The sequence below is a fragment of the Rutilus rutilus genome (genome assembly GCF_951802725.1).
Source record: "Rutilus rutilus genome assembly, chromosome: 20".
Classification (NCBI taxonomy): domain Eukaryota; kingdom Metazoa; phylum Chordata; class Actinopteri; order Cypriniformes; family Leuciscidae; genus Rutilus; species Rutilus rutilus.
The window spans coordinates 17,090,635-17,115,097 of NC_140225.1; the positions used below are offsets into that span (position 1 = coordinate 17,090,635).

Genomic DNA, 24,463 nt, shown 5'->3' on the forward strand with positions numbered 1-24,463 from the left:
TACCTGTTCAGTGTCAGCGCAAACTCAGACAGCAGATTGGGCGGACATGTTGTGTTTTGGTTGTACGCTCATTTAATCTCAGGCCTTCGACTCCTCCAAACTGGAAACTGCAACCCCCTGGAGCTCTGCCTGTGAATGGGATCCCCGAAGCCATTTCTGAAAAGATACAGCAAACATTGAACACACACACAAATGGAATTCCAGGCACACTTTCGCCAGCATGACCACATGTCTACTCATCAGCTTAATCATTATTTTGACTACAGCTGCTTTTTCTTACACATCTCAGGCTATGATTTGATAGTGGCCAAATCGGTTCCAGCAAACTGACACACATGCAGTGGATGATTAGAGCCCTGTGAGATTGACTCCAGAGAGAGTGAATTGCTGTCTGATGCCGACACCTCAACGCCAGCGGTCTCCACACCTTCATGCCCTGTCAACACATCAGATGCGAGCATTAGTTCAGAAGAGGATATAATGGTCCCTTCAAATGCTAAATCACTTACAGATGTGTTTTAACTCAATACTGCTTAGCTAATAGACGTGATGCTACCAACTCATCCAAGCTAAATATGAAGCAAGGGCTCAAGTCATTTATCATCATCAAAATCATGGCAAACTGTTCTCTGCAGTCATTCCCTACAAAAACTTTAATTACTACCATACAAGAAGAAAGGACATGAGCCTTAGAGAAGACATGTTATGATGCAATTTCTGAGTAAATTATGTTAATACAAGTACAGTGAACGGCAGAGTCAGCTGTTGATAAATGTCCAATCAGTAAATGTAATTGTGCAATCAGGAACAAGTGATTATCCCCAGTGTATAAACAATTAATCCCTATGAATCAAGACCTTAATATGAAATAGAAAGCTAAATTATTTTACAGGAAGTGCATCCATTTGGTCACATAAACAATTTGTGCATTTTTAGTGCATTTGTAACTCAAATCTAAGCCAGACATATTAGATCCCGGCAGTGTTGTTTAGGGATATGAGAGGGTGAATTATCCCAGTGATCCTTTTACACTCCACCTGTCTGAACTGGAGTTCATGAAGAATGTGATTGAAATGGAAATGTTTTGCTGCATGCCTACAGATGTATGAGTCTCATTTCCTTCCCTAAAACTAATCTTTATACTGTGGATCCATATAATGACATCTTACAAACGACATAAATCTCAATGGACAGTTCCCCAGCTCTGATTTCATAAATGATTATCTGTACATGATATAGCAGAAGCACTAACACAGCTGGCTTCTCATTAGAGTCTAAAAAAGTGGCTATAGTGCCTCAGTCAAGAGTCTTAAAGGTTCAGTACAAACTAAGCTCAACAGCACCTGTTGTAAGATATCATGTGTATTACCACAAAAAGACAACAATGATTTTCGACTTGCTCTTCCTTTTCTTAACAAAAAAACAACCTTGCCCTAGTTTACATTGAAAATGGGACCAATTCATAAATGTTCAAATACTCAGTTTAAATGGTATAGCCACATGACATAAATAGTATGCATGTTAACATGATTTCAGTGTCAACTAACCTTTTCTGTGTACAGTTACATCCAAATTTACATCTTCATTAAAGCCTAAAACCCTAAAATTATTTAAAAAGCTTTATAGCTCAAATACATAAGAACTAATGTAAGTGCATTTGTAAAATTATAGGCTGCATTTATGCTTTTAAATCCTAAAAAAACTGTAAATACTGTAAATACCTCACAGAGTCGAAGTTATTATTATTGATGATACTTTTTCAACACTTAAACCTATTCCGGTAAAACCTCTCTCAAACCTATGCCAGTGAAAACAATGACCTAAACAACAAACAAGCCATTCAATCAAGTATAAGGAGTTTAATGACCCCATTAAATACAAATACAAATTTATTTTTGTGTCATTTATTTCATTAGCTCTGGTGCCTTCTGCTTGAGCAATCCTAAAAAGTTGTTCCTGCACAACTGAAACGGCAACCTAAATTTAAATATCTGATTAAAAGCCTCAGTTGATCTTTGTGTCAGGGGGTGTAGGCAGGATTTTCTATTCGGATTGGTTTCCAAAATTGTGCATTGTGGCTGGGTGGGCACGAATGCAGGTCCATGCTAGCCCACCCATTGTTACGTGCCTGCTTTGTACGCACAGTTGTGAGTAACTGCTCAATGCATCTGCGATGTGGTGGCAAAGATCTTTAGGAACTTATGGGTCTCCAAACACATTATGTTCCCATGGTGACAATGGCAAGCAAAAGGTAAGAGGAAAAAATAAATAAAAAGACTTTCGGTTCACTTCATTTGCTTCAAAGAAATCACATATTAGTCTTCAATCTCCCCTACTGTTGTGGGAATTTTGGCGAGACTTAGTAGTGCTGAATTAAGAGGGCAGGGAATTGGGAGCAGATGCCAACTCCAGCTCTGACATTAGAGTCATGTCATGCAACAGTGATGCACACACACACAAACTAGTAAATATGAATGATAATATTTATTTATTTTTATTGTTATATATTTGAAATGGGGGGAGGGAGGGAGTATATCCTGATTACTATGTGGTTTTTAAACTGCCATTCAAAGTGTGGGTTCAGTCTGTTTAAAAAATAATAATAATTTAGAATGTGATTTATGGCAAAGCTGACATTTCAGGATCATTTCTCCAGTCTTCAGTGTCACATGATCCTTCAGAAATCATTCTAATATTCTGATTTGATGGTCAGGAAACATTTCTTATTATCAATGTTGAAAACAGTTGTGCAGCTTAATATTTCTGTCGAAATTGTGATAGGCCTATATCTTTTCGGGATTATTAAATTAATAGAAATGCTCAAAAGAACAGGATTTATTCGAAATAAAAATATTTCGTAACATTAGAAATGACTTTACTGTCACAGTGTCACTTTTGATCAATTTAGTCCATTTTTGTTAAATAACTGCATTAATTTCTTTTTCTTTTTTTAAATCTTACTGACCAGGCAGTGTATATAGTCAATAATATATTATTCTCAATTAATATTTACAAATAATTACATTAAATATTTAAATTATAAAATAAAAATATATAATTTATTCAAAATAAATCATTTATTTGTATAATTTATAATTTATTTAAAATGGAAATATAATCTATTTCTTAAAAAGATAAAACTATATTTATATTTCTTTTTAACATGGCTGCATTGTACATAAAGTTGTACAAGATGTACATTCACTGCACTCTAACCTACCAGCCCCAACAGGTTTATAAGGACATACGTACAGCCATTACATCTACGCATTCAGGTAGTTGCCCAATTCGTTGGCTACCATCTTAAAAGATTCAATAAACGGCTCAGATATGCAGGCAAGTCGGATCAGGGAAAATTCCCCAAGTATGGAGCAAGTTTACATTCCTCTTAACAGGTCAGCCTTTGATTCCAAACAACATTAAGAGCATATCACTTGCTAAGGTAATTCATTTGTGGCTGCATCGTTTATTTGAGTAAGCTTTCTCTAGACTCTCCCCCGGAGCAACATGTACAGACTTGTGCTGGGAGCAATTCAAACATCAATTTACATTTCCATCCTCTGAGCTTTCCCCTTTTCATGCACTGTACATGCTGAGTAAATATTTTAATTGCTCATCCACCTTCAAAAGAATTCACACAGAGGGCAGAGAGACGTAAAGCAGTGATTAAGTGATTTCGTCATACTTTTATTTGTTCATGATGGCAGGAGATTTACAGTGGCCATAAACATTTTCAGTGAATTCTGCTAAACATTTATTTATTTATTTTTTTAAATGTAAGGATGCAAAAATATTAAAAGAATTATAAAAGTAGTCATACAACATGTGCACTATATTTCAAGTTTGGTTAGACAAAAAGACTGAAATTGAAGTTGTTATTCAATGAAAATTTTGAGCTATGTCCAATTCAGGTTGATTCAATGAATCAAACCAGTCTGTATGATTCATATGTGAATCAGTTTGTTTGCGAGTCAGTTCTCAAGTTGAGCTCAGTGACACAATGATGAAGCCACAGTGATTCCTCAGTTCACCAGAGAGGAAGATTAACAGTGAATAGCACACCTTTTACATTTTTAATTGGTTAAAATATAATGGAATTATTATTTTTTATTTTTATAATCTGTTTACAGCACCAGTTATTCAGTTATTCCGCTTCTGCTCAGTGGGCCTACGTGACTTTTAAAAAGTCCGTTCACAATGTACAATCATAAGAAATCTGCCACCACATGCCGTGTATATTTGAACAATTTCAATGTTTGGTTAAGATTCCTTCGCATTTGTGAACGGCCGAGTGAAACGTGAATAAGATTTTAATTAAATCCTCTGTTTATTTTGAAATGCACTGTAAATAAACGCTTTGCACATAGACCGTCGGCTTTGCATCAGTTTCTGTTCATGGTATAGAAAACTAGGCCAAAAAAATAAACAGAAAAATCATATCAAGACATTAGGAACGAATTCTGTAAAATATACAGAGCCGATGTAGCCGTATCTCTTTTCAAGTCAAGTTCCTGAAGGATTCTGTGAAAAAGAAAAAGTTCATTTGAGGTTTATCCAATGCACTACACTTGCTAACCAATCAATAATCATCTGAAGCTCCAAAGAAGTAACATTATCCTTAATACTGCGCAAAGATCTAACTTCGGGGGTCAGAAAGTACAAAGTAAGGGAAAGAAGTGACAGTTTAATTTATAGCATCATCAGAAGAATGGCCTTTAAAAGCAAGCTAACCTAAGATTCATGCACACGAACGCTCAGGGTGATCCACTGAAACCTTCCAGGTGGTGCACAATATGTAATATTTTACAATATGAAGTAAAGCATTTGATGCAATTCATCACTTAAGCCTAGATTCATGTTACTTACGCATGACAGAAAGGGATTATTTTTTTGTAACTATTAAGTTAATTAATTAATGGTCCTCAGGGTCAAAATGACCCCAAATTGAAAATAAATGGGAATGGGGGAAAATACGTTTCATATCTGCTTTTTGGTGTTGGTTTTATTTAACTTTTTTATAATTAATTTCTTATTCTAAAGTAAGTTTTTTTTTTTTTTTTGGGTTATTGAAATAAATAATATGTGATTACAATCAAGTCTTGTCTTTTACTGGCAACTTATGTAGCATTTCTGCACAATTACGAGGCGTTATTGCAAAAACAGACACATCAAAATCCCCTTAAACTGTTGCAATCAATACAAACAGAAATTTCATTGAACTTTTCCAGTAAGATACACTACTAAAAATAAGAATAAAATCATGTGACACAGATACATGATGGGACTATAAGGCAAGTATAGCAGATACTGCTATAACACTTAGAAGAGGATATTAATAAAACACTGGATGTATCAGTTAGTACCTCAGTAATCCCAGGTTGACACAACGCTATAAATATAATATGATTTCCTACAGGCTTTTGGAAGGAAACATATGGGAGTGGAAAACCTGTCATATGGAAGAAACATTTTGGCAGCAAACTCAAGGACTAAGAACAATTGGACTTGGCTGGCATGGTATCACCAGGAAAAAAAAGTAATACAGTATCAAAGTTGTGCACACCAAGCACATGGTATTATGGAATGGCTGTTTTCCTGATCGCTTGCTTTGATGTGTCACAAACACTGTCACTCATTCTTTCCTCGGGACATTGAGGAAAAACACGACTGGAAAACAGAGTAAAACTATGATACTTGCGGGTTTTACTGCTTGGTTTCACACCTCTCCATGTTTCCTTTGTCTTTAAATATGACAGCACTTCACAGATGATTGCAGCTCTAAAAGTTTGGAGGTAGTGAATGAAGATTGAGAGTTTGCAATATCAAGCAGCTCGCTTCCGCCATCTACAGTTCATTCACCAGTATTCAACCACGAGCCTGCTTAACCTACCGAATCAACACTAAACAAGAGAGAAATAGTTTTTAGATAGTAAGTTCAACCCCTTAATAAAGTTTACTGTTGCTACTGTAAAAAACAAAAGGTAGGCCTACCAAAAGGGTTGCTATGGTAAATTCATGGAAGGGATTGTGAAAATTCTGATCTCAAGAGGGCGCTGTATGATAAGAAACTTTTAAAGGGCAACGTTGGCGCTTTGGAATTTGTTTTAATAGATCTATTTTCTTTATAGATTTTTTAAAAAACTTATTTTCGCTATACATTGCTAAACATATAAAAATCCCACCGCATACTGTCAATTTATGAACTAACTCGATCAATTAAAATAAATTATAATACTGGCTTCAATTATGACTGTTAAATATTAAATAAAATTAATGTCAAATTCAAAAGTAGATGTAAATATTGCACAATTTATGATAACACAATAAATGCTCCAATAACATTTAAATATTCGGGAGTGCTTTGTGTTTTGTGTTTTCAGAGTTCAATCATTCATTCATTCATTCATTCATTCATTCATTCATTCATTCATTCATTCATTCATTCATTCATTCAAGAAAAACACACTAAACATTTAAAGAAAAATGCATTCAGGTTTTATCATTATATCGGAGGTTTATGTAACAAATAAGCAGAGGCTCTAAGTACGATAGACTTTTATTTTGGCATGTTTCCTCAGCCGGGGACATTTACAGTGCCTTAAACTCTCTTCCTTCACAGTTTATTATGCATTGATTGTGTAACAAGTTCACATGCTATAGTAGTACACATCGAAACAACGAATCTTAATGGATTTCACGTTAAACGAATAAATCATTTGAAAGAGTCGGGTCGTTGTGAAGGTTTGTTGTTGATTGCTGGGCTTTTTTAAAGTCAGTTAAGCTGAGGACAAACAACAATAATAATATGCTAGCAGTTAGCATTTAGCACATAAGCAATACTATTGCTTAAAACACTCTTTAAATTGTTTGATTTTAATTTAGAAAGGATATAATCAAATATCAGCATAACCACATTTGTCTTCACATTAATCAATTTGTCGCGTTGTTATTGTGCGTTACTGTGAAAACCGAGGCTGTTATAGCATTCAGCTATTGTGTATGTCTTTTGTTGTGTTCTTCAGTGACTGTAATTGCTCAATCCATATGTTTGACCATTTATAGAGATAACTACGAAAAAAGTCAACTTTATGGTTCTATATATAAGCCATTATCAATTACTGTAGAGTTTCTCTGTTATAATACTCTTACTTTGGTGTCTAATTAAATATGTCCAAAGTTACAGTCTTAGATCATCCTTATTCACAGTTACTTAACAATGCCAGTAGAAGATAACAAGGACCAGGCCCTGCCTCCCATGTCCAGCCCTGTCAGTGCCCTTACTCCTGGAGTCCAAGAAGACAATGGCCTTTCCATCCCAGGAAGCAGTAAGGAAGAGCCAGCGGCTACATGTCCGGATAATGTTGGGGCACAGAATCCTAGAAAATCGCAGCCCCTACTCCACATCAACCGTCAGGAGATCCGATCAGTGGACCACAACTCTCAGGCTGCTGAGCTGCAGGGATTGGGAGTGGATGTATATGACCAAGATGTTCTCGAGCAAGGTGTGTTGCAGCAGGTGGACAGGGCCATTCAGGAGGCCAACCAGGCTGCGGCCAAAGCAGAGGCAGAGAAAGAATATGAGTCCGTACTGGATGACGTCAGGTGAATTTATGCTTCCTTTGTTGATCTTGAAACATTGAACATGTACATTTGTCAAAGAATGAAATCTCAGTGTGAATGCTGGAATGTGATGTCACATTGACTTGTAATGTATTTCAGGTCATGCACAAGTGCTTTGAAGCACATCAACAAAATTTTAGAGCAGTTAGCCCCTTATGCTGCCTCGAGCAAGGACATCAGTCGGAAAATTGAGTCTGTCAAAAGACAAAAAGAGAACAAGGTGAGCATATGCTGGATTGTTGTTATTATTATAATTTTTTTTGCTTGGTTTAGCTTATACCACTATAGATTTTACGTTGTTGGAGTTTTATTAGATATCTGCCATCTCAGTTTTAAAGCATAATCTATCATATATATATATACACACACACACTTTATATTCATAATGAAAAAAGAGCTTGTCATTTTCAATAACACACTGTTTTTGTTATTTTTAAACCCTTACCACACAATACTTCAGAAGCCTGTTATCTTTTACAGGAGAAGCAGTTAAAAAAGATCAGAGCCAAGCAGAAGAGATTGCAGGCTGTTCTTGATGGAGAGGATATCCAGAAGCTTGAGGCAGAATTATTGATTGAGGATGATGAAGGTAAGTTTGAAGCACAGTCCTTTGCAGAAGCTTTACATACATTATTAGTTAGCCTTATCATTGGTGCATCATATACTCCTTTGATCTTGCTGAACAATCACTTTGCTTATATGCCATGGGCGCCATAAATTATACACTTTCAGAATGTCTGTATCTTGGATGTTTGTTTTAATATGCTATTGTGGGACCAGTAGTGGTACTTTTTTAAGGGGCAACGCTGGCGCCTTGGAATTGTTTTAAAAATGTTTGGGTTTTTTTAGCTTATTTTCACTATATATTGTTTTCTAAACATAAAACTGCACAGCATATTTGACATTTTTGACCACTGGCTCAATCAGTTGAAATAAATTATAATATTGACAATTATTGCTTTCAAATATTATATAAAATTATTTTAAAAATGATGATAACACAATAAATTCTCTAATGCAATTTAAATATTTTGGAGTGCTTTATGTACAGTGTTTTCAGAGGTTATTAATTTATTCATTCATTCTTAAAAAAACACCGTGAACACATTTAAACAAAATGTTACAGAATGGCTGTATCATGGAAAGTGTGACCCAGTTAATTTCTCTCGTTGTGTTCCTTTGATTGTTTGCTTTAAAATGCTTTCATGACAATAGTGGTACTAATCTATACTCTGTTTGTCTCTGTTAGAACCAGGCCCATCCACTCTGGGCAGCATGCTTATGCCAGCTCAGGAGTCCGAATGGGAAGAGCTCATCCGCACAGGTCACATGACCCCCTTCGGTTCACGGATCCCTCAAAAGCAAGAGAAGAAAGAGCCGCGGAAGGTTATGCTCAGCGAGAACTCAGGATTTGACAAGTACCTTGACGATCAAGCCATGTTAGCAGATAGCAGGAAGAGACCCATCTTAAAGAAGAAGATCACCAAGAAGCTCTCAGGAGAGACGATGCATGGCAAAGAGCAAAAGAACGGATCCCTCTCCAGCAAAGATAAGAAGCTCCAAAAGCGAATGCGTAAGCTCCAGAGGACCGCCTTGAGGGCTCACCCCAAAGCTAGGCCCAAGGTGGAGAAGGAGCCGTCCCGAGCCAGGAGGAGGAAAGGCGATGGAGAACAGACGTCAGATAGCGAGGGTTCGGAGTACGTCCCGAGTGATGAGCTGATGGATCCTGAGGAACCAGAGAGAGATGATGATGATGAGTTCTGGGTGGATAAAGATGAAGAATACGAACTTAAACCGTACAAGAAGAAGAACCAGGCCAAAACCAGGAAACCCAAGAAAGAGGACGAGAGCGACGAGTACATCCCTAGCAGCTCAGAGGATGAAGACTCTCAGAAAGGCGGAAAAGTCAAGAAATGTAAAGATGATGGAGATATCGAGTGTTACAGGCAAAGGATTAGGTAAGTTTAGTCTGAATCCATCATTTCCTAAACTGTCACAATCATTCCAGTCAAAGGCCATTCATATGTTTAGTTACTTTGCCTAGCATGTATGCTAGAACAGATAGCCTAATCCACTGATGAAATTGGCTGCTGTTCCTTGACTAAGCAAATTCTATGCCTATTCATATTTTCTCATTATGGTATGCATGTATTTATTCCAGTGTTAATGTGCAAATAGATGGAAGCAAACCTAACAAGATTTATGCATTCGTATTTATAGTAAGCAAATTGAGTTGGCATGCTCTCTCTCTCCATAGTTTCCCTGCTCTGGTTGGTTTAAATGTGAATGCAGCCACTCTCTTCTGCTATGGTGGAGTGCAGCAATGCTGAGTGGTGGAGGAAAGGGGGGAAAAAAACATAATTAACTGAACCAATGCTTAGTCTTGACTTAATTACAAGTGCAGTCTCGGAAGCCCCAGATAAAGGGAACAGTTTCATTGCGGAGTGACAGGACCAACCCCAAATGAAGATGGATTTTTTTCCCTACACTCCTCTCTCCGTTTCTTTCTTGGGGAGCTCAAACTCCTAATTGTCTGTATCAATCTTAATTTGCTTTTCTGACGACACTACCACTAACTGCTGTAGCTTTCCCTGAAGCCAGAAGTGGGTCAATTAAATCTGGCCTGCTGGAGTGAGGGGCAGAGGAAAGGAAAGGTCTCTCGCTCTTGCTTTCACTCTCTCTTCGGTTTCTGTCTTTGTCTGTCTGTAGTTCTTTGGCTAGGAAATTAAAAACCGAGGCCAGGGACTTTCGGTACCTGACTGTACCTTGCCGACTTTCCCATTGGAGGCATCTTTAACGGAGTCAAATTTTAAATGTCAGCAGTAGACTTGTTTTAGTTTGAGAAGATCGTTAATCAAATACGTTATGTGAAGTCTTCAGCATGGGAAATGTCTCGATGGGGTCTGTCGTTTAGCTTGACGCTGTGTCCACACCGGTTTGTGGCCTGTTTCTATTTTTTAACACGATGGTGCACGGCTACTCAAGCCATTTTGTTACTGAACCTTGTGCTTAGTGGTCGGACGATAAGGATTTTTTAAGGCCTTGCTGATATCTTAGAGAGAAGTGTTGCTGTAGGCCATTATAAATCTGATATATACAGTATTTCACACTTATATTACATTTCATTTAAAAATTTCACATTTCATTATTTAACATTTTTATGAGGAAAAAAATCTGTAAAATACAGATTTATACTTTAGATAGCCGATGCTGATAACTTAGAGTGCAAGGTGGTCAAAGGCCAATGTAAAGCCGATATATATATATCACACTTACATCACGTTTTATTTAAAGTTTGGAAATGAATGAATGCAATGCAATGAAATTAAAATTTTAAATGATATTATTTAGAAACAAATCAATGTGAACAGAATAATTTTAAGCTGAAAAAGAAAAAGCCCTGTAAAGTAAACAGGTTTATTCATTAGATTCAACTTCTTGATTTTGCAGTCCTAGTTGGTGAATGTACTGTGATTATGTGCAGCTTCAAGAGGCTTCAAGCTGATGCCGGTTGTGAAGAGAGCATTACAAATGTAGTGGTAATGTTGTGGTTTTGTCTTCTTGCAGGAAGTGGAAAAGGCAAAGACTTCGAGAAAAAGAGGCAAAGAGAGAAGCAGGGGAAGAGGAGACTGAGGAGAGTGAAGCGGAGTTTGATGAAGGATTTAAAGTGCCTGGTTTCCTTTGGAAGAAACTCTTCAAGTATGGCTCGCACAAATCACACATAGTGAAAGAAAACAATCAATAACTTACACATACACATACACATACAATGGCTGTGTCCGGAAGATTAAAAAATGCTGCCTTCGGAGGATGCGTTCCGAGGTAAGAAGGCATCATGGCCCGCCTGAATCCAGTGTTAGCTTAATTTCTTGTCTCCTGAGATACCTTCATCTGATTGATTTTTAAAGGCAGCATAGATGTATCTTTCGCTGCCTTTGATATCCCACAATCCTGTGCATTCCATTCCATAACTTTTTATGTCATTTATAGTGAGAAATTACTATTGTAGTAATTAAATATTCTTAGTTTTTACCAAAGCTCTCACTTTTTTTCTTTTTTTTTCTGTGGATCATTACCTTTACCATTACGTTTTCAAAGTCTCTCCGAAATCAGTTTCGTGAGGTGCAAATGTTGCCTGCAAAGTCATCGCCTGATAAAGCAGCGAGGCAACAAGTCAGCTGCCTAAGTTTTCGGACACAGCCAATGTGAAATGTGTACAAAAATTACTCACAATTTTAAATGTATGAGTCCTGAAAGCTGAGCTGTGAAGTGCTTTAGGCTTAGAAAGAAGTACTCAGGCTGTTCTGGATGTGTTTTACAGCACATCAATTGGGCAACACTTATGGCCCATTTATCCAGAATCAATAGTGATAATGGCCCTATGATTAATTCATCAGCCACTGTGTTTGTGCTGTGGCTGCGTTTTGTGTGACAAAGCGTTTGCTTTTGTTGTCCAGGTATCAGCAGACAGGTGTCAGGTGGATGTGGGAACTGCACTGCCAGCAGGCAGGAGGCATTCTGGGAGACGAGATGGGCCTGGGCAAGACGATACAGATAATTGCCTTCCTGGCAGGCCTGAGCTACAGCAAGCTAAAAACACGTGGCTCCAATTACAGGCAAGGGACCCTACATGCTTGTAGACTTTTACTGTGTTTATTTAATTTAATTTCTGAAAATCTTTTTCTACCTTAGAATACAAATAATTTCTACATAATTAATCATTTCTATATAAGAATAAAAATTATACACTGCATATTATTTATATATTATAATTACGTAGATATAGTTTAATATCTTTATCTGAGGTGGAAATAGTATTATATATATATATATATATATATATATATATATATATATAATCTTTATATTTATATAATATAATAGCTTCCATAGTATTTATACCTTCTCTCGCTCTTTTTCTTTGTGCTTTGAGTCTCTTCCTTTCCAAAACACGCTCATCATCATCAGCCATTGAGTCCAACATGCACCCATACATGTGTACAAACACTCATAAACACGAGCACACATAAACACAGACGTCGGCTGTCTCCCCCACCCCTCCCAGACTCAAAGTCTCGATTGCGATGAATATTTCAGCAGCTGGATTTCTGGTGGAGAGAGGTTTGCCGTGAATTATTAAAGACGTTTCAATTATGATATTCCTCTAATTCTCTTAGTGGCGACATCAAAGGAGAAACAAGGACGTGACATGAAATAGAGACTGCTTGTTGGGAGGGGAGGGTGGAAAATGAAACATGAAACATGTAATTAAACACGTTTAAGGTAGTGCCTTTTTACTTTTTTTGCTTTTCTTGCCAAACACTCTCGGGGTGGAGGCCCTCCTGGCTGGTCAATAAGCTGTCTGGCGTCGCCCATCCGCAAATTGATTGTTTGCAAACTCAATTATGGCTCGCTATCAATGGCTTTCACAATGCGGAATATCATATCAAGCCGTAATGCTCCTAAAGCCATTTAGTGCATGTTTTTTCAGTTCATTTCTTTAGTGAACACTCACATGGAGAGGAAGACCAGAACAGCTGTGGTGTAAGCTCATGGGGTTCATCACCTTAAAGTTTAATGTGTAATTGCAAGTAAAACATTTTAGGATTTCCCCAAAATGTAAAATGGACAATCAGCCAGTAATTATACTGACACAAAACTTACCCTCATTTCGATAAGGATGACATCACTGAAAATAATGTAACTTGTTCAATGAGTGAGTCAGATGATGATTCACTAACTGCTGTGATGGATTCAATTCAGTGAGGAATTGGCCCACACTGTTTTAATGTTTGTATGTATACAGTATGTGTTTTAATGTATGTGTATGTGTTCCTCAGTGAATTGAATCCATACATATTTATTGATTAATTTAAATGCTGTGATGGCAAAGCTGAATTTTCAGCAGCCATTTCTCCAGTCTCACATAATCCTTCAGAAATCATTCTAATATGATAAATAAAAAAAGTAAAAAGAACAGCATTTATTTGAATAAATTAAATAATCCTTTTATGACATTATAACTCTTTACTGTCACTTTTTATCAGTTTAATACATCCTTACTGAATAGTTTTATTTGCCTATTTACTATATATTAATAGCTCCTATTAATTTCTAATAAAAGAAAATCATACTTACCCAAAATTCTTATATATATATATGTTATTGCTTTGGTGCTGAGGAATGCTGTGCAGGAATGATTTTTAATCGAAGGCTTTCATTTACCCCAAATGAAAAGCAGATGACTTACTGCATATTAAACACCTAGTAAAAACATAGTTTCTCCAGTGTTGTGACCACATTCCCTTCTCCTATAGGTATGCTGGTCTAGGACCCACAGTCATTGTGTGTCCGGCTACAGTCATGCATCAGTGGGTGAAAGAGTTCCACACATGGTGGCCTCCTTTCCGTGTTGCTGTCCTCCACGACACGGGCTCCTTCACCAGCAAAAAGGTGAGACACGCTCTGCTGGAGCTGAGGATGTCCATTCTTGTGACTTCCATAATGTAAACTGTTTTGTTTACTCTCAACATATGTAATCTCAATGATCTAACTTTTCTATACAAGCAACATGACAACAAGATTAAGATGAACTGTGTCGCTTCGGCCTGTAACGTTTATGCCAGCGTGAGATTTTCCCCTTGTCAGCAAATATCCTAGTGTGTGGAGTCGAATTGGCTCCAAGGAAATGTTAAATTAATTAAAGCTAAGGTAGCAGGAGCTGCTGTGGGGCGGCTGTGAAGTGTTTACTGTGAGTGGTCTTCACTGCCCCCCTCCCCATCCTGCCTGACACAGTGATTAATGGGGGTTGTTGTCTGGCAGTCCGTGCTTTGCCCTCTAGGTGGAGAGTTGGTCTCAAGAGCTTGTGGGAGAGAGACAGAGGAACGTTTATGCAGCGTTGGCACCTAATGATACCGCCTTCACGCTAACACTAACACTCCTGTAGAGCAGATGTACCTGATTAATTGGCTACAAAGTAAAAAAAAAAAAAAAAGTGTGGAGGGGGGGTTGGGAACAGAGGTTAGTCGCTTTGCACGTCTATAATTGGAACACTCTTGAGACCGTTCATGTGAGACGTCAAAGCAGACGTATAGACTCGTCATTCTGATGAAGACGCTATCGCCAGGGGCCTGATACCGGCAACCTATTGCAATTTCCTCAATTTAATTAACAGCCAAAAAAGACATTGTTGTGCGAGTGAGTTTACTTTCCGGTTTTACTTTATTCTTTATTTTCAGGAGAAGCTCATCCCGGAAATAGTGGCAGGTCACGGCATCCTCATCACTTCCTACTCATACATACGCATTATGCAAGATTACATCCAGAAGTACGACTGGCATTTCGTCATCCTGGATGAGGGCCACAAGATTAGGAACCCCAACGCTGGGGTGACTATGGCATGCAAGCAGGTGACCGTTGCTTTCTTTTCAGAGATTTTTCCTGCATTTTACAATCAAGCTGTCAAATAAAGACTTGCGGTTTTCACAAAGCACGCAAGTAAAGCTAGTTGACCTTTTCGAAATTAACTTAGTTCAGTCTGCATCAAGTTAAATGAGCTCCAGAGCTATTGATCGCTTTATTAAAAAAATCAATTGGAAATTTCTCAACACTTTGATTTGGTATTGAATAAACTGAAGCTAATGGAGTTTTAAAACCAAATCCATCTTAAACGGGGTTTCACTGTCAAGTAGTATCTGACCCGCTTGCACAGGTAGGCTTCCAAAACTTTTGATTACTTGATCAATCTTATTATGAAGGATTGTCACTGATTTCTACACAGTTCCGGACACCCCACCGTTTCATCCTCTCGGGCTCACCCATGCAGAACAACCTCAAAGAGCTGTGGTCGCTCTTTGACTTTGTGTTTCCAGGGAAGCTGGGGACCCTGCCCGTCTTCATGGAGCAGTTCTCTGTGCCCATTACCATGGGAGGATACTCTAATGCGTCTCCAGTTCAGGTGAACCACTCATCACCCAGAGCTTACTGATCAGTGCAGTTAAAATTCTCTTATTATTCATATATAAACCTATCATTTACATCAGATATAACGGTGTAATGAACGCAGAACACGCTGTATATTACACGGAGATGGAAGTGCCTGTATTAATTCAAAGGCATATAAAAACCTTCTAACAGCGTACTGATGGCTGCATGGTGAATGGAATGTAGATGTGCCATTATTAGGAAACCTTTTTAATAGCACACTTACTTTATGGATTTCATTTCCGAACTGCTTTAAAAGGCTATTGATGTTTCCTTTGCCAATAATAAAAACCTTTACTAATTATTAATGTTATTAAATGGTTGAAGATAGCTAACCCCTGACTCATGGTGCTCTCTCCTTTCCCAGCTGTCTGCATAGTCCTGCTGACCAGCCTCATACGTTCATACATTTTCTTTTAATGGATATTCATTTGAGAAATGAGAGAAGACTTTACAATCTTGCAATTAGAATTTACACACTTTATGCTGTACATATTTCTTTGCACCAAAACTATATGAAAAATTAACTAACGTCTGTCCTGTGCACTAATTCAAATCATGTTGCAATCTCGTGTGTGTGTGTGTGTGTGTGTGTGTGTGTGTGTGTGTGTGTGTTTGACATTCTACTTTAAAAATGTGTTTCAGAGTTTAAATCTGGAGTTCTTTTTGTAAAAAAAAAATAATAAAATAAAACATTTTGATATTATAGAAAGGTTTAAGAGCCTTTTAAACAACATGTATCTAATTATTTTATAATTATGCATGCGGCTTGTATGACCGTATATTAATTCAGAGACAAATTAATTTTTAAAAGTACAAATATTCTTTCACATTGCAGGACCGTTTAAAACGAACTAGGGAAAAATAAAGGGTGTGATGTTTGTATGTCTTGTAATAAAATAAAGCAAGCAAGCACAGATATTTAGTGGCTACACAATAACTCTGCAGACACAACAAAGGGGTCTTTAAAAAAAAAATTAAAACTTAAAAGTGATAATGAAATTGAAGAAATTAAAAATGTAAACATTAAGTCTTTAGCTCTTTTACAGCCAGCTCTATTATGAAGCATATGCTGTATCACTACTTATTCACACATCTAACCTCTGCTTCTCTGTCTCACTCTTGCTCTCGCGCTCTCTCTTTTGTCCTCTCAAATGGGCCCTAATCTGGGCTTGTTGTATGCCCTGCAGTGTTGTGGTTCCACTGCAGGCTTACTTTTGATCTGCGAACCCCTTTAAATTACAGCTAAATGGCATTTGGCCTAACGCTGGATCAGGAGAACATTATTGATAAAAGAGTGTAGCCCCCCTCTGGAGTCCAGCAGCACTCTTATGAATCTTTAATGTGTCAATCTGCTGATAGGAGGAGAGAAAGAGAACAAGCGGCTGTTGACATGCCTCAGGACACACTTATTTATTTGGCTTTCATAAAATGTACTGAAGTGGATGCTTGTTAATTAGCCAAAAACATAAACATAAATATATTTTAGTGGGTGTGTTTGCTTGCAAAAAGATTATTTAATGTTTTTGAAAGAAGTCTATTATGCTCACCAAAGCTGCATATATATTTTATAAAAATATATATTATGTACATAACTGTTTTCTAATTTAATGTATTTTAAAATGTAATTTATTCCTGTGATGACAAAGCTTCATTTACAGCAGACATTACTCAGATTTTTAGAGACATTACTATGATCCTTCAGAAATCATTCTAATATACTGATTTGGTGTTAAAGAATCATTGCTTATTATTATCAGTGTTGCTGTGCTGCAGTGCTGCTTAATATTTTTGTTGAGACCTTTTTTGTTGTTGTCACAAATGGATTTAATTGTATTATTTATAATCCTCAGGTCCAGACAGCCTATAAATGTGCTTGTGTTCTTCGTGACACGATTAACCCTTACCTGCTGAGGAGAATGAAGGCTGATGTGAAAGCAAACCTCTCTTTACCAGACAAAAACGAACAGGTGCCCATGCAATATTTAAAAGAAGTGAATCTATACTCCACTAGTTATCTTTGTATTCCTTGCATGACAACATCACTTGCATTTTAGACACAGTTTGGCCACTTAGTTCATATTGTTTTATCTGAAAAAGTAGTTCCAAAAATCATCAAGCTTGAAACATTGAAACTTCCTAGTGTTGAATAATGAAATATATATGTTGACTACAAGCCAAACATCAACTCAATTACAGCCCATAATGTTTTATTGTCCAAACAGGTCCTGTTCTGCAGATTAACGGAAGATCAGCGGCAGGTTTACCAGACTTTTTTGGACTCCAAAGAGGTTTATCAAATTCTGAATGGAGACATGCATGTAAGGAATACATGTTTAAAACACCAGTGTGATTGCTCAAAATTGATGATCTTCTATTCCCCACCATGTAAAAAGCCTTATTCATTATTCAGTCCACTTGAGAGTGGAGACATCCCCTATCAGTATATGTTCACATACAGTTGTGTTCAAATAAATAGCAGTGCATTAATAAAAGTGAATAAAGTGCAAATATCTTTCAATAGCTTTTATTTCCACATTTCAAATGTACTGAAAACATTACACGTTCAATTCCAAATCAAAGCTTATCAAGTCTGCGTTATTCTTTTACAGGAAGCAAAGAAAAGGATTATTAATCTGTTCAAACTTTAAATTACTGAACTAATATTTAGTTACATAACCATTGTTTTTGATAACTTCTGTGCATCTGCGTTGCATCGAGTCAACCAACTTCTGGCACCTAGAAACAGGTATTTCAGCCGAGGATGAACAAACTACATTCCACAGTTCCTGAACAGTTTCAGAAACTGCATTTTTAATGTCACCAATGGGGCTGAAGTCATTTTCTTCTGTGTGTTTCAGGGTTTTGTTGCCATTTTAAAGCATTTGAGAACATTTTAGCTGAGCATCCTATAATTTGCTGCACTTTTTTTTTTTATACATTTTCCCCTCACCAACCAGCTTTTTAATCAAATCAAATGTAATGACAGTTGGGTTTGTTGTTTTCCCATTACACTATTACATCTACATTGCTATGCAGAAATATCACTACTCTTTATAACAATGGTTCATAAGGTTACTGATGTTGTACTGCTATTTTTTAAACACAATTGTGCTTGTTTAAAAGAGTGTAAAGAAAAAAACATTTAGAGAGCTTCTGGAATTTGTATAGTGGGATGTTTGAACACTATCCAAGTAGTGGGATTCAAAAGTCCACATTGGGATTCAATATCTAATTTAAACCAAAAATAAAGTTTTAGTATTTTAAGGCATTTTATCATGTAAAATGAATAAGAAATATGTATGATTTGCATTCTGTCAAGTTATCCAGGACAACATGATCAACAGGTTTTAAAGGAACTTGTGTAGTTCGCACAGCTCTCATAAAAGCAAACTACTAACCTGTGAAGATGCTTGCCTTGTTGCGTAAAAAAAATAGTCCTTGTGAACTATTGACTCTCTTTATGTGCAAAGTGTCATAGCAAGGAAAAGCTCCTATATACAAACTATTCATCACAATGCTCTAAATGTGTTTTGAGTAGACAAAAGCTGTGGGTTGCAGAGCAGTTTACAAACCCCTCTTATGTGGTCACAAACTCCATTAAGCCACATATATAATGCAAAGACTGCTGCATTTACTTCAAGGAAGAGACTTTACTTTGCTCTGGTCAATTACCTTCATTAAATTAACCAAGTTTATTAATATTAAGATTTGTGTTTCCTATTTCTTACATGGAAAGAGAGAATTGTTTTTCTCCCTCCATTAAAAGTATTAACATATCCATCCGGTGTATTAATCTCAATCCTCCACCCTGTGGTTCTAGGTCTTCTCAGGCCTCATAGCTCTGAGGAAGATGTGCAACCACCCGGATCTGTTCACAGGCGGGCCACGGCTGCTCCGAGGCATCCCTGATGACCAGCTGACCGAGGAGGAGCACTTCGGTTACTGGAAACGCTCTGGGAAAATGATCGTGGTGGAGTCACTGCTGCGCCTGTGGTTCAAACAGGGACACCGAGTGTTGCTTTTCACCCAATCCAGACAGGTCAGTAAGAAAGGAGCGGCGAAAAGAAGGATAGACAAAATGCACAACAGCAAAGATGTGATTGGGTGATTACAGCCAAATTCACATAAATAGATCCATCAGGCCGTCGCTGAAGTAAAGAAGTGTGAATAAACCCACAGTATTGATGGATAAGCTGCACTCTCACCATCTCCAGCAGAACCACTAAAGGACCAATAAAGTTATTATGTCATTTTGCCCTCTAATAGAATTCATTAGGAGATCTTATTGCATTGTAGGGTGTCTGTCAGGACCCAGCTGTCTTTGTTCAATAGAAATGAGATTTGGCTTCAGAGAGAACCTAAAACCCACACAGTTGGTACTTCTGTACATGTAATATTAATCTCACTTAATCCTATTAGCACTAATCCTGTTCTTTATGCTCTGTCTGAAACCCTTTCTCCCACACACACACAGATGCTGGAGATCTTGGAGGTGTTCGTGAGGGAGAATGGCTTCTCCTATCTCAAAATGGATGGCACCACTACCATTGGGTCCAGACAGCCTCTCATTGCTCAGTTCAACCAGGTAAATATGAGATTGCAGGGCGTGTTTTATGCTCTCTGTGATGGTAATGTTGCTTTTGAACCAACTTATTAATCCATTCAGTTGTGTTCCCCCCTTTTTACAGAACAAGGACATCTTCGTCTTCCTCCTGACAACAAGAGTCGGAGGTTTGGGAGTCAATCTGACTGGAGCAAATCGGGTTGTAATCTACGACCCAGACTGGAACCCTAGCACAGACACTCAGGTCTGCCAAAGCTGTATTTCACATCCAAAACGCATGTTCTTGCTGTACCTGATGCAAAATGTTCAGCTTGTAGAATGCACTGCTGATCGGTAATGATCTGAACTATTGACCTCTTCCCGTAGGCTCGTGAGCGTGCCTGGAGGATCGGGCAGAAACAGCAGGTGACGGTTTACAGGCTGCTGACAGCTGGAACTATTGAGGAGAAGATTTACCACAGGTTAGTTTCCTGGGACTGGGCATTGAGATGGAGCTGGTAATGGTGAGGAGGACTATTACAATCCATAATGTCCTACTTCTGTCTGCAGGAGCTCAATAGACAGTAATTGAAATGCATTATTTTTTTAATTAGATATCAACACAAATTCGCTAATTGGTCGCTAAAGGCTGTCGTAGACTACTGGGTTATTTGTAGGGAGGCAATGGGAATTTCGAAACGCCGCGAAGAGTGGGATTGTTGGCATATTAATTTTGCAATTTCAAACTAACCTGCATTTGTTAAACTGATAAACCATCCAGCAGGGTGAGATTTTGGCATGTCAGTGTTTAGGCTATAAAGGAAATAATTCAGGAAATGTGGGGCCAGAGTGTATCTTAATGGCGATTAAAAAACAACTACAGTATTTCTTGTCTCTTTCTATAGACAAATCTTCAAACAGTTTCTCACCAACCGAGTGCTAAAAGATCCTAAGCAGAGACGTTTTTTCAAGTCTAACGACATTTATGAACTTTTCACGCTGAGCAATCCTGACGGCTCCCAGGGAACAGAAACCAGTGCAATATTTGCAGGTAATTCATGGATATGTTAACCATTTGAGCATATTTTCTTTGCAAGAACAGCTCTGTTCATTTGGCTGATGTGACAAAGAGGAGATCAGGCAATGTACAAAAAACATTTTTGGTACACTGTCAGAAAAACAAATGCTAAAATTGTACATTTTAGTGGTATAACAGCTTGTTACCCTTAAAGGGACAACTTTGTACCTTATCTACTCCTAAAAAGGTGTATATTATTAACTTAGAGTAATAATATGAACCCTTAAAGTACTACAATGCAGCTTTAAGGGGTAAATAAGATACAAAGATGTCCATTTGTAGATACAGTACAGAGCTCTTCTGAATTGTGTTGTATTTGTTATTATTTCATAGGCACAGGATCAGATGTGCAGGCTCCAAAAAGACACAAGACCTCTCGTCCATCTCAGGGGACCTTGAGACCATCACAGTCTCATTCATCTGCATTTTGCGTTGAAGACCAAGATTCCTCATCTCTATCAGGAAACAGAAACGCTACCTCAGTCAACGGTCTCTCAAACAACGGTGCTTCTGGGCCACCGAACAATAATCTTGAACCTCATTCCATTGCTGACCGTTTGACAAACAGCACTAGTAAAGATCTTTCTTCTGCGAACAGCCCTCAAAAGCACAGAGAGAAGAAAAAGCACTGTGAAATGCCAGAAAAGGACACGATACCCTCAGACGGACCCAAGCGTAAGCATAAAAAACGCAAGCACTCTGCGGATGTCAGGTTTGAGGGCTGCCGTATTTCTCACCTGGTGAAGAAAAAGAGATACAAGAAAGAGGAAGAGGAGGAGGAGGCAAAAAATGAGAAAAGGAGTGACGATTATGTTCTAGCCAAACTCTTTAAAAAATCAGGGATACACAGTGTCATGAAGCATGACAGCATCATGGAGTCATCGAACCCTGACTATGTACTTGTGGAAGCTGAGGCCAATAGGGTTGCGAAGGATGCGCTGAGAGCTCTGAAGGTCTCCAGGCAAAACTGCAGGCTGCCTTTCTCAAGAGGGTCTACGACAGCAACCCCACCACCAGTCAAGTACGTCTCCTTTAAAGGGTTATTTTACCCCAAAATTAAAAATTGTCATTAATTACTCACCCTCATGTCGTTCCAAACCCCTAAGACTTTCATTCATCTTCGGAACACAAATGAATATATGCCACGACGCATATATGTTGTGTTGATGTGAGAGCAGACGTTGTTGCGTGAACGTGCGTTGAAGATTATATTTTGTAAATTAAGTACTTATGTTGTTTTTTTGCACAAACAAAACTCTCGTCACTTCATAAAATTGAGGTTAAACAAATGGAGTCACATGGATTACTTTTATGATGCTTTTATTACCTTTCTGGGGCTTGAAAGTGGTAGTTGCGTAGACTGTCAATGGAGGGACAGAAAGCTCTCTGATTTCATTCAAAAAGATCTTCATTTGTGTTCAGAAAATGAACAAATATCTTACAGGTTTGGAACGACATGAGGGTGAGTAATCCATGACAGAATTTTCATGTTTGGGTAAACTACCCCTTTAATTTTATATAACTGAACAATATTATGTGTCTTGTAATATAAAATGTCAATGATAAAATAAGGCTGTTTTAACATAAATTTTTCTCTTAGGAGAAGGTTTGGACAGAAGAAAAACTCACTTCTTTCTCAGTCATCTGGAACAACGGGAAAAGCAGCAGAGAAATGCAAGGTACGTCAATATGGGTACAGTATCCTGTGAACCCCCAATAAAATAATAAATGATGTTAAGCATGTTTTTTTTTTTTAATATAGGATGCAGCTATTATAAAGAAGTCAGTGGTGAAGAAGCCAGGATCTGCTGCTCACTTCAGCGGTGATGGAGCACAGGAGGAATCCGCTTCTCTCTCCTCATCCTCTCTTCTCGCTAAAATGAGAGCCAGGAATCACCTCAATCAACCACAAAGACAAGAGGATGAGGAAGAGGAAGAGAGAGAGACTCAGTCTGCCGCAGTGCATCCGACTCCTACTGAACACGATGAGCTTCTGGTCGACCTGAGGAACTTTGTGGCCTTCCAAGCTCAGGTGGATGGCCAGGCGAGCACCAAGGAGATCCTGGAGTACTTCACCCCAAGACTCACTTCCACACAAACACCAGTGTTCAGAGAACTGCTGAGAAATATTTGTGAGTTCCACAGACTTTCCGGGCAGGAAGGGATGTGGAAGCTTAAAGCTGACTTCAGGTAAACGGAGCGGAGCATATTAAAAGATTACGAAATGTGCAAATGCAATTCATTTCAATAAACTTTCCAGAACTTTCCAGGTTGGCTATAAAAAGTACAAAAAAAGAATTGTATTGGCCCTATTATTGTAAAACACTCCTATTGTATGAAAAGAATTGTCTTTTTTTATTGCTTGCTTGCTGTTTTTTCTTTGCTTTTGTAAAATTCCTGGAAATTACTTGAAACTGAAAACTGTGTTGGTCAGGTAACTATTGATGAGACCAGTATTTGTTTTGCTGTACTGTATTATAATACTATTGTAATCTTTTTTTAATAATGGAAAATGTACATTTATGTAGTGCTTCCACCCTAAAGGTGCTTGGTGCCAAATTGTTTACATAGTGAGTATAGGTGGCTTTGAAAGTTATAGCCAACATTATTTAATGTCTTGAGAGTATCTACCTCTACCTCCCACTTAATGTTTGTTCATCGGGAACAAATGAGATTTAATGTAATTGCAATGTGTAAAGCCAGTGATGGAGTTTAGGGAATACTGTTATACGTTTGAACAATTAAATGTATTCATTAAAAGTTACCTAATAAACATCATCCTTTACATCAACTCCTTAGTACATTTTATTAATATGATCTAGGAAATTGAATGCATCACTAGATGATGAGCCAGAAGATGCACCACCACACTAGGGCTTATCTGAGCTCATTTTGAAAAGAACAATGATTTTCTGTTGTTGCACATTAATCACAATGCCATGGGCTCTCAGGGACAGGGTTTTATTTCTTGTAAGTTAATGTGTCAGAAATTAGAGTTCGTCTTATATTGTTTGTCAGCTCGATTTAGTACACAACCAAAACAAATCGACCTCTTTATTTGTAAAAAAATAAATAAAAAAATAATTAAATTGTGCTTTTGTGTAAATACTTTTCTCTTCAAACTAGAGCGAATGAATCATTAAAAGAACTAACTGTGAAAATGCTTGTTTGAAACAATATAAAAGAAAACAACAGATTGAGTTCATGAATTTATTCAATGCTCTGTTTCCGGCCTC

At 37.6% G+C, this 24,463-nt stretch overlaps 1 protein-coding gene across 1 annotated transcript; it reads left to right on the plus strand.

Annotated features, from left to right (window-relative positions):
- The first annotated feature begins 6,607 nt into the window (after window positions 1-6,607).
- ercc6 (excision repair cross-complementation group 6) lies at window positions 6,608-24,017 on the plus strand. Its single transcript, XM_084390629.1, has 20 exons — window positions 6,608-6,741; window positions 7,207-7,602; window positions 7,720-7,840; window positions 8,101-8,209; window positions 8,870-9,578; window positions 11,188-11,319; window positions 12,078-12,236; window positions 13,938-14,073; window positions 14,859-15,029; window positions 15,401-15,577; window positions 17,457-17,573; window positions 17,829-17,924; window positions 19,427-19,645; window positions 20,081-20,191; window positions 20,295-20,414; window positions 20,537-20,631; window positions 21,055-21,200; window positions 21,561-22,248; window positions 22,828-22,906; window positions 22,990-24,017. Exons 2-20 carry the CDS (start codon window positions 7,217-7,219, stop codon window positions 23,419-23,421), a joined length of 4,203 nt encoding a protein of 1,400 aa, XP_084246755.1. The 5' UTR covers window positions 6,608-6,741; window positions 7,207-7,216; the 3' UTR covers window positions 23,422-24,017.
- The last annotated feature ends 446 nt before the right edge of the window (window positions 24,018-24,463 follow it).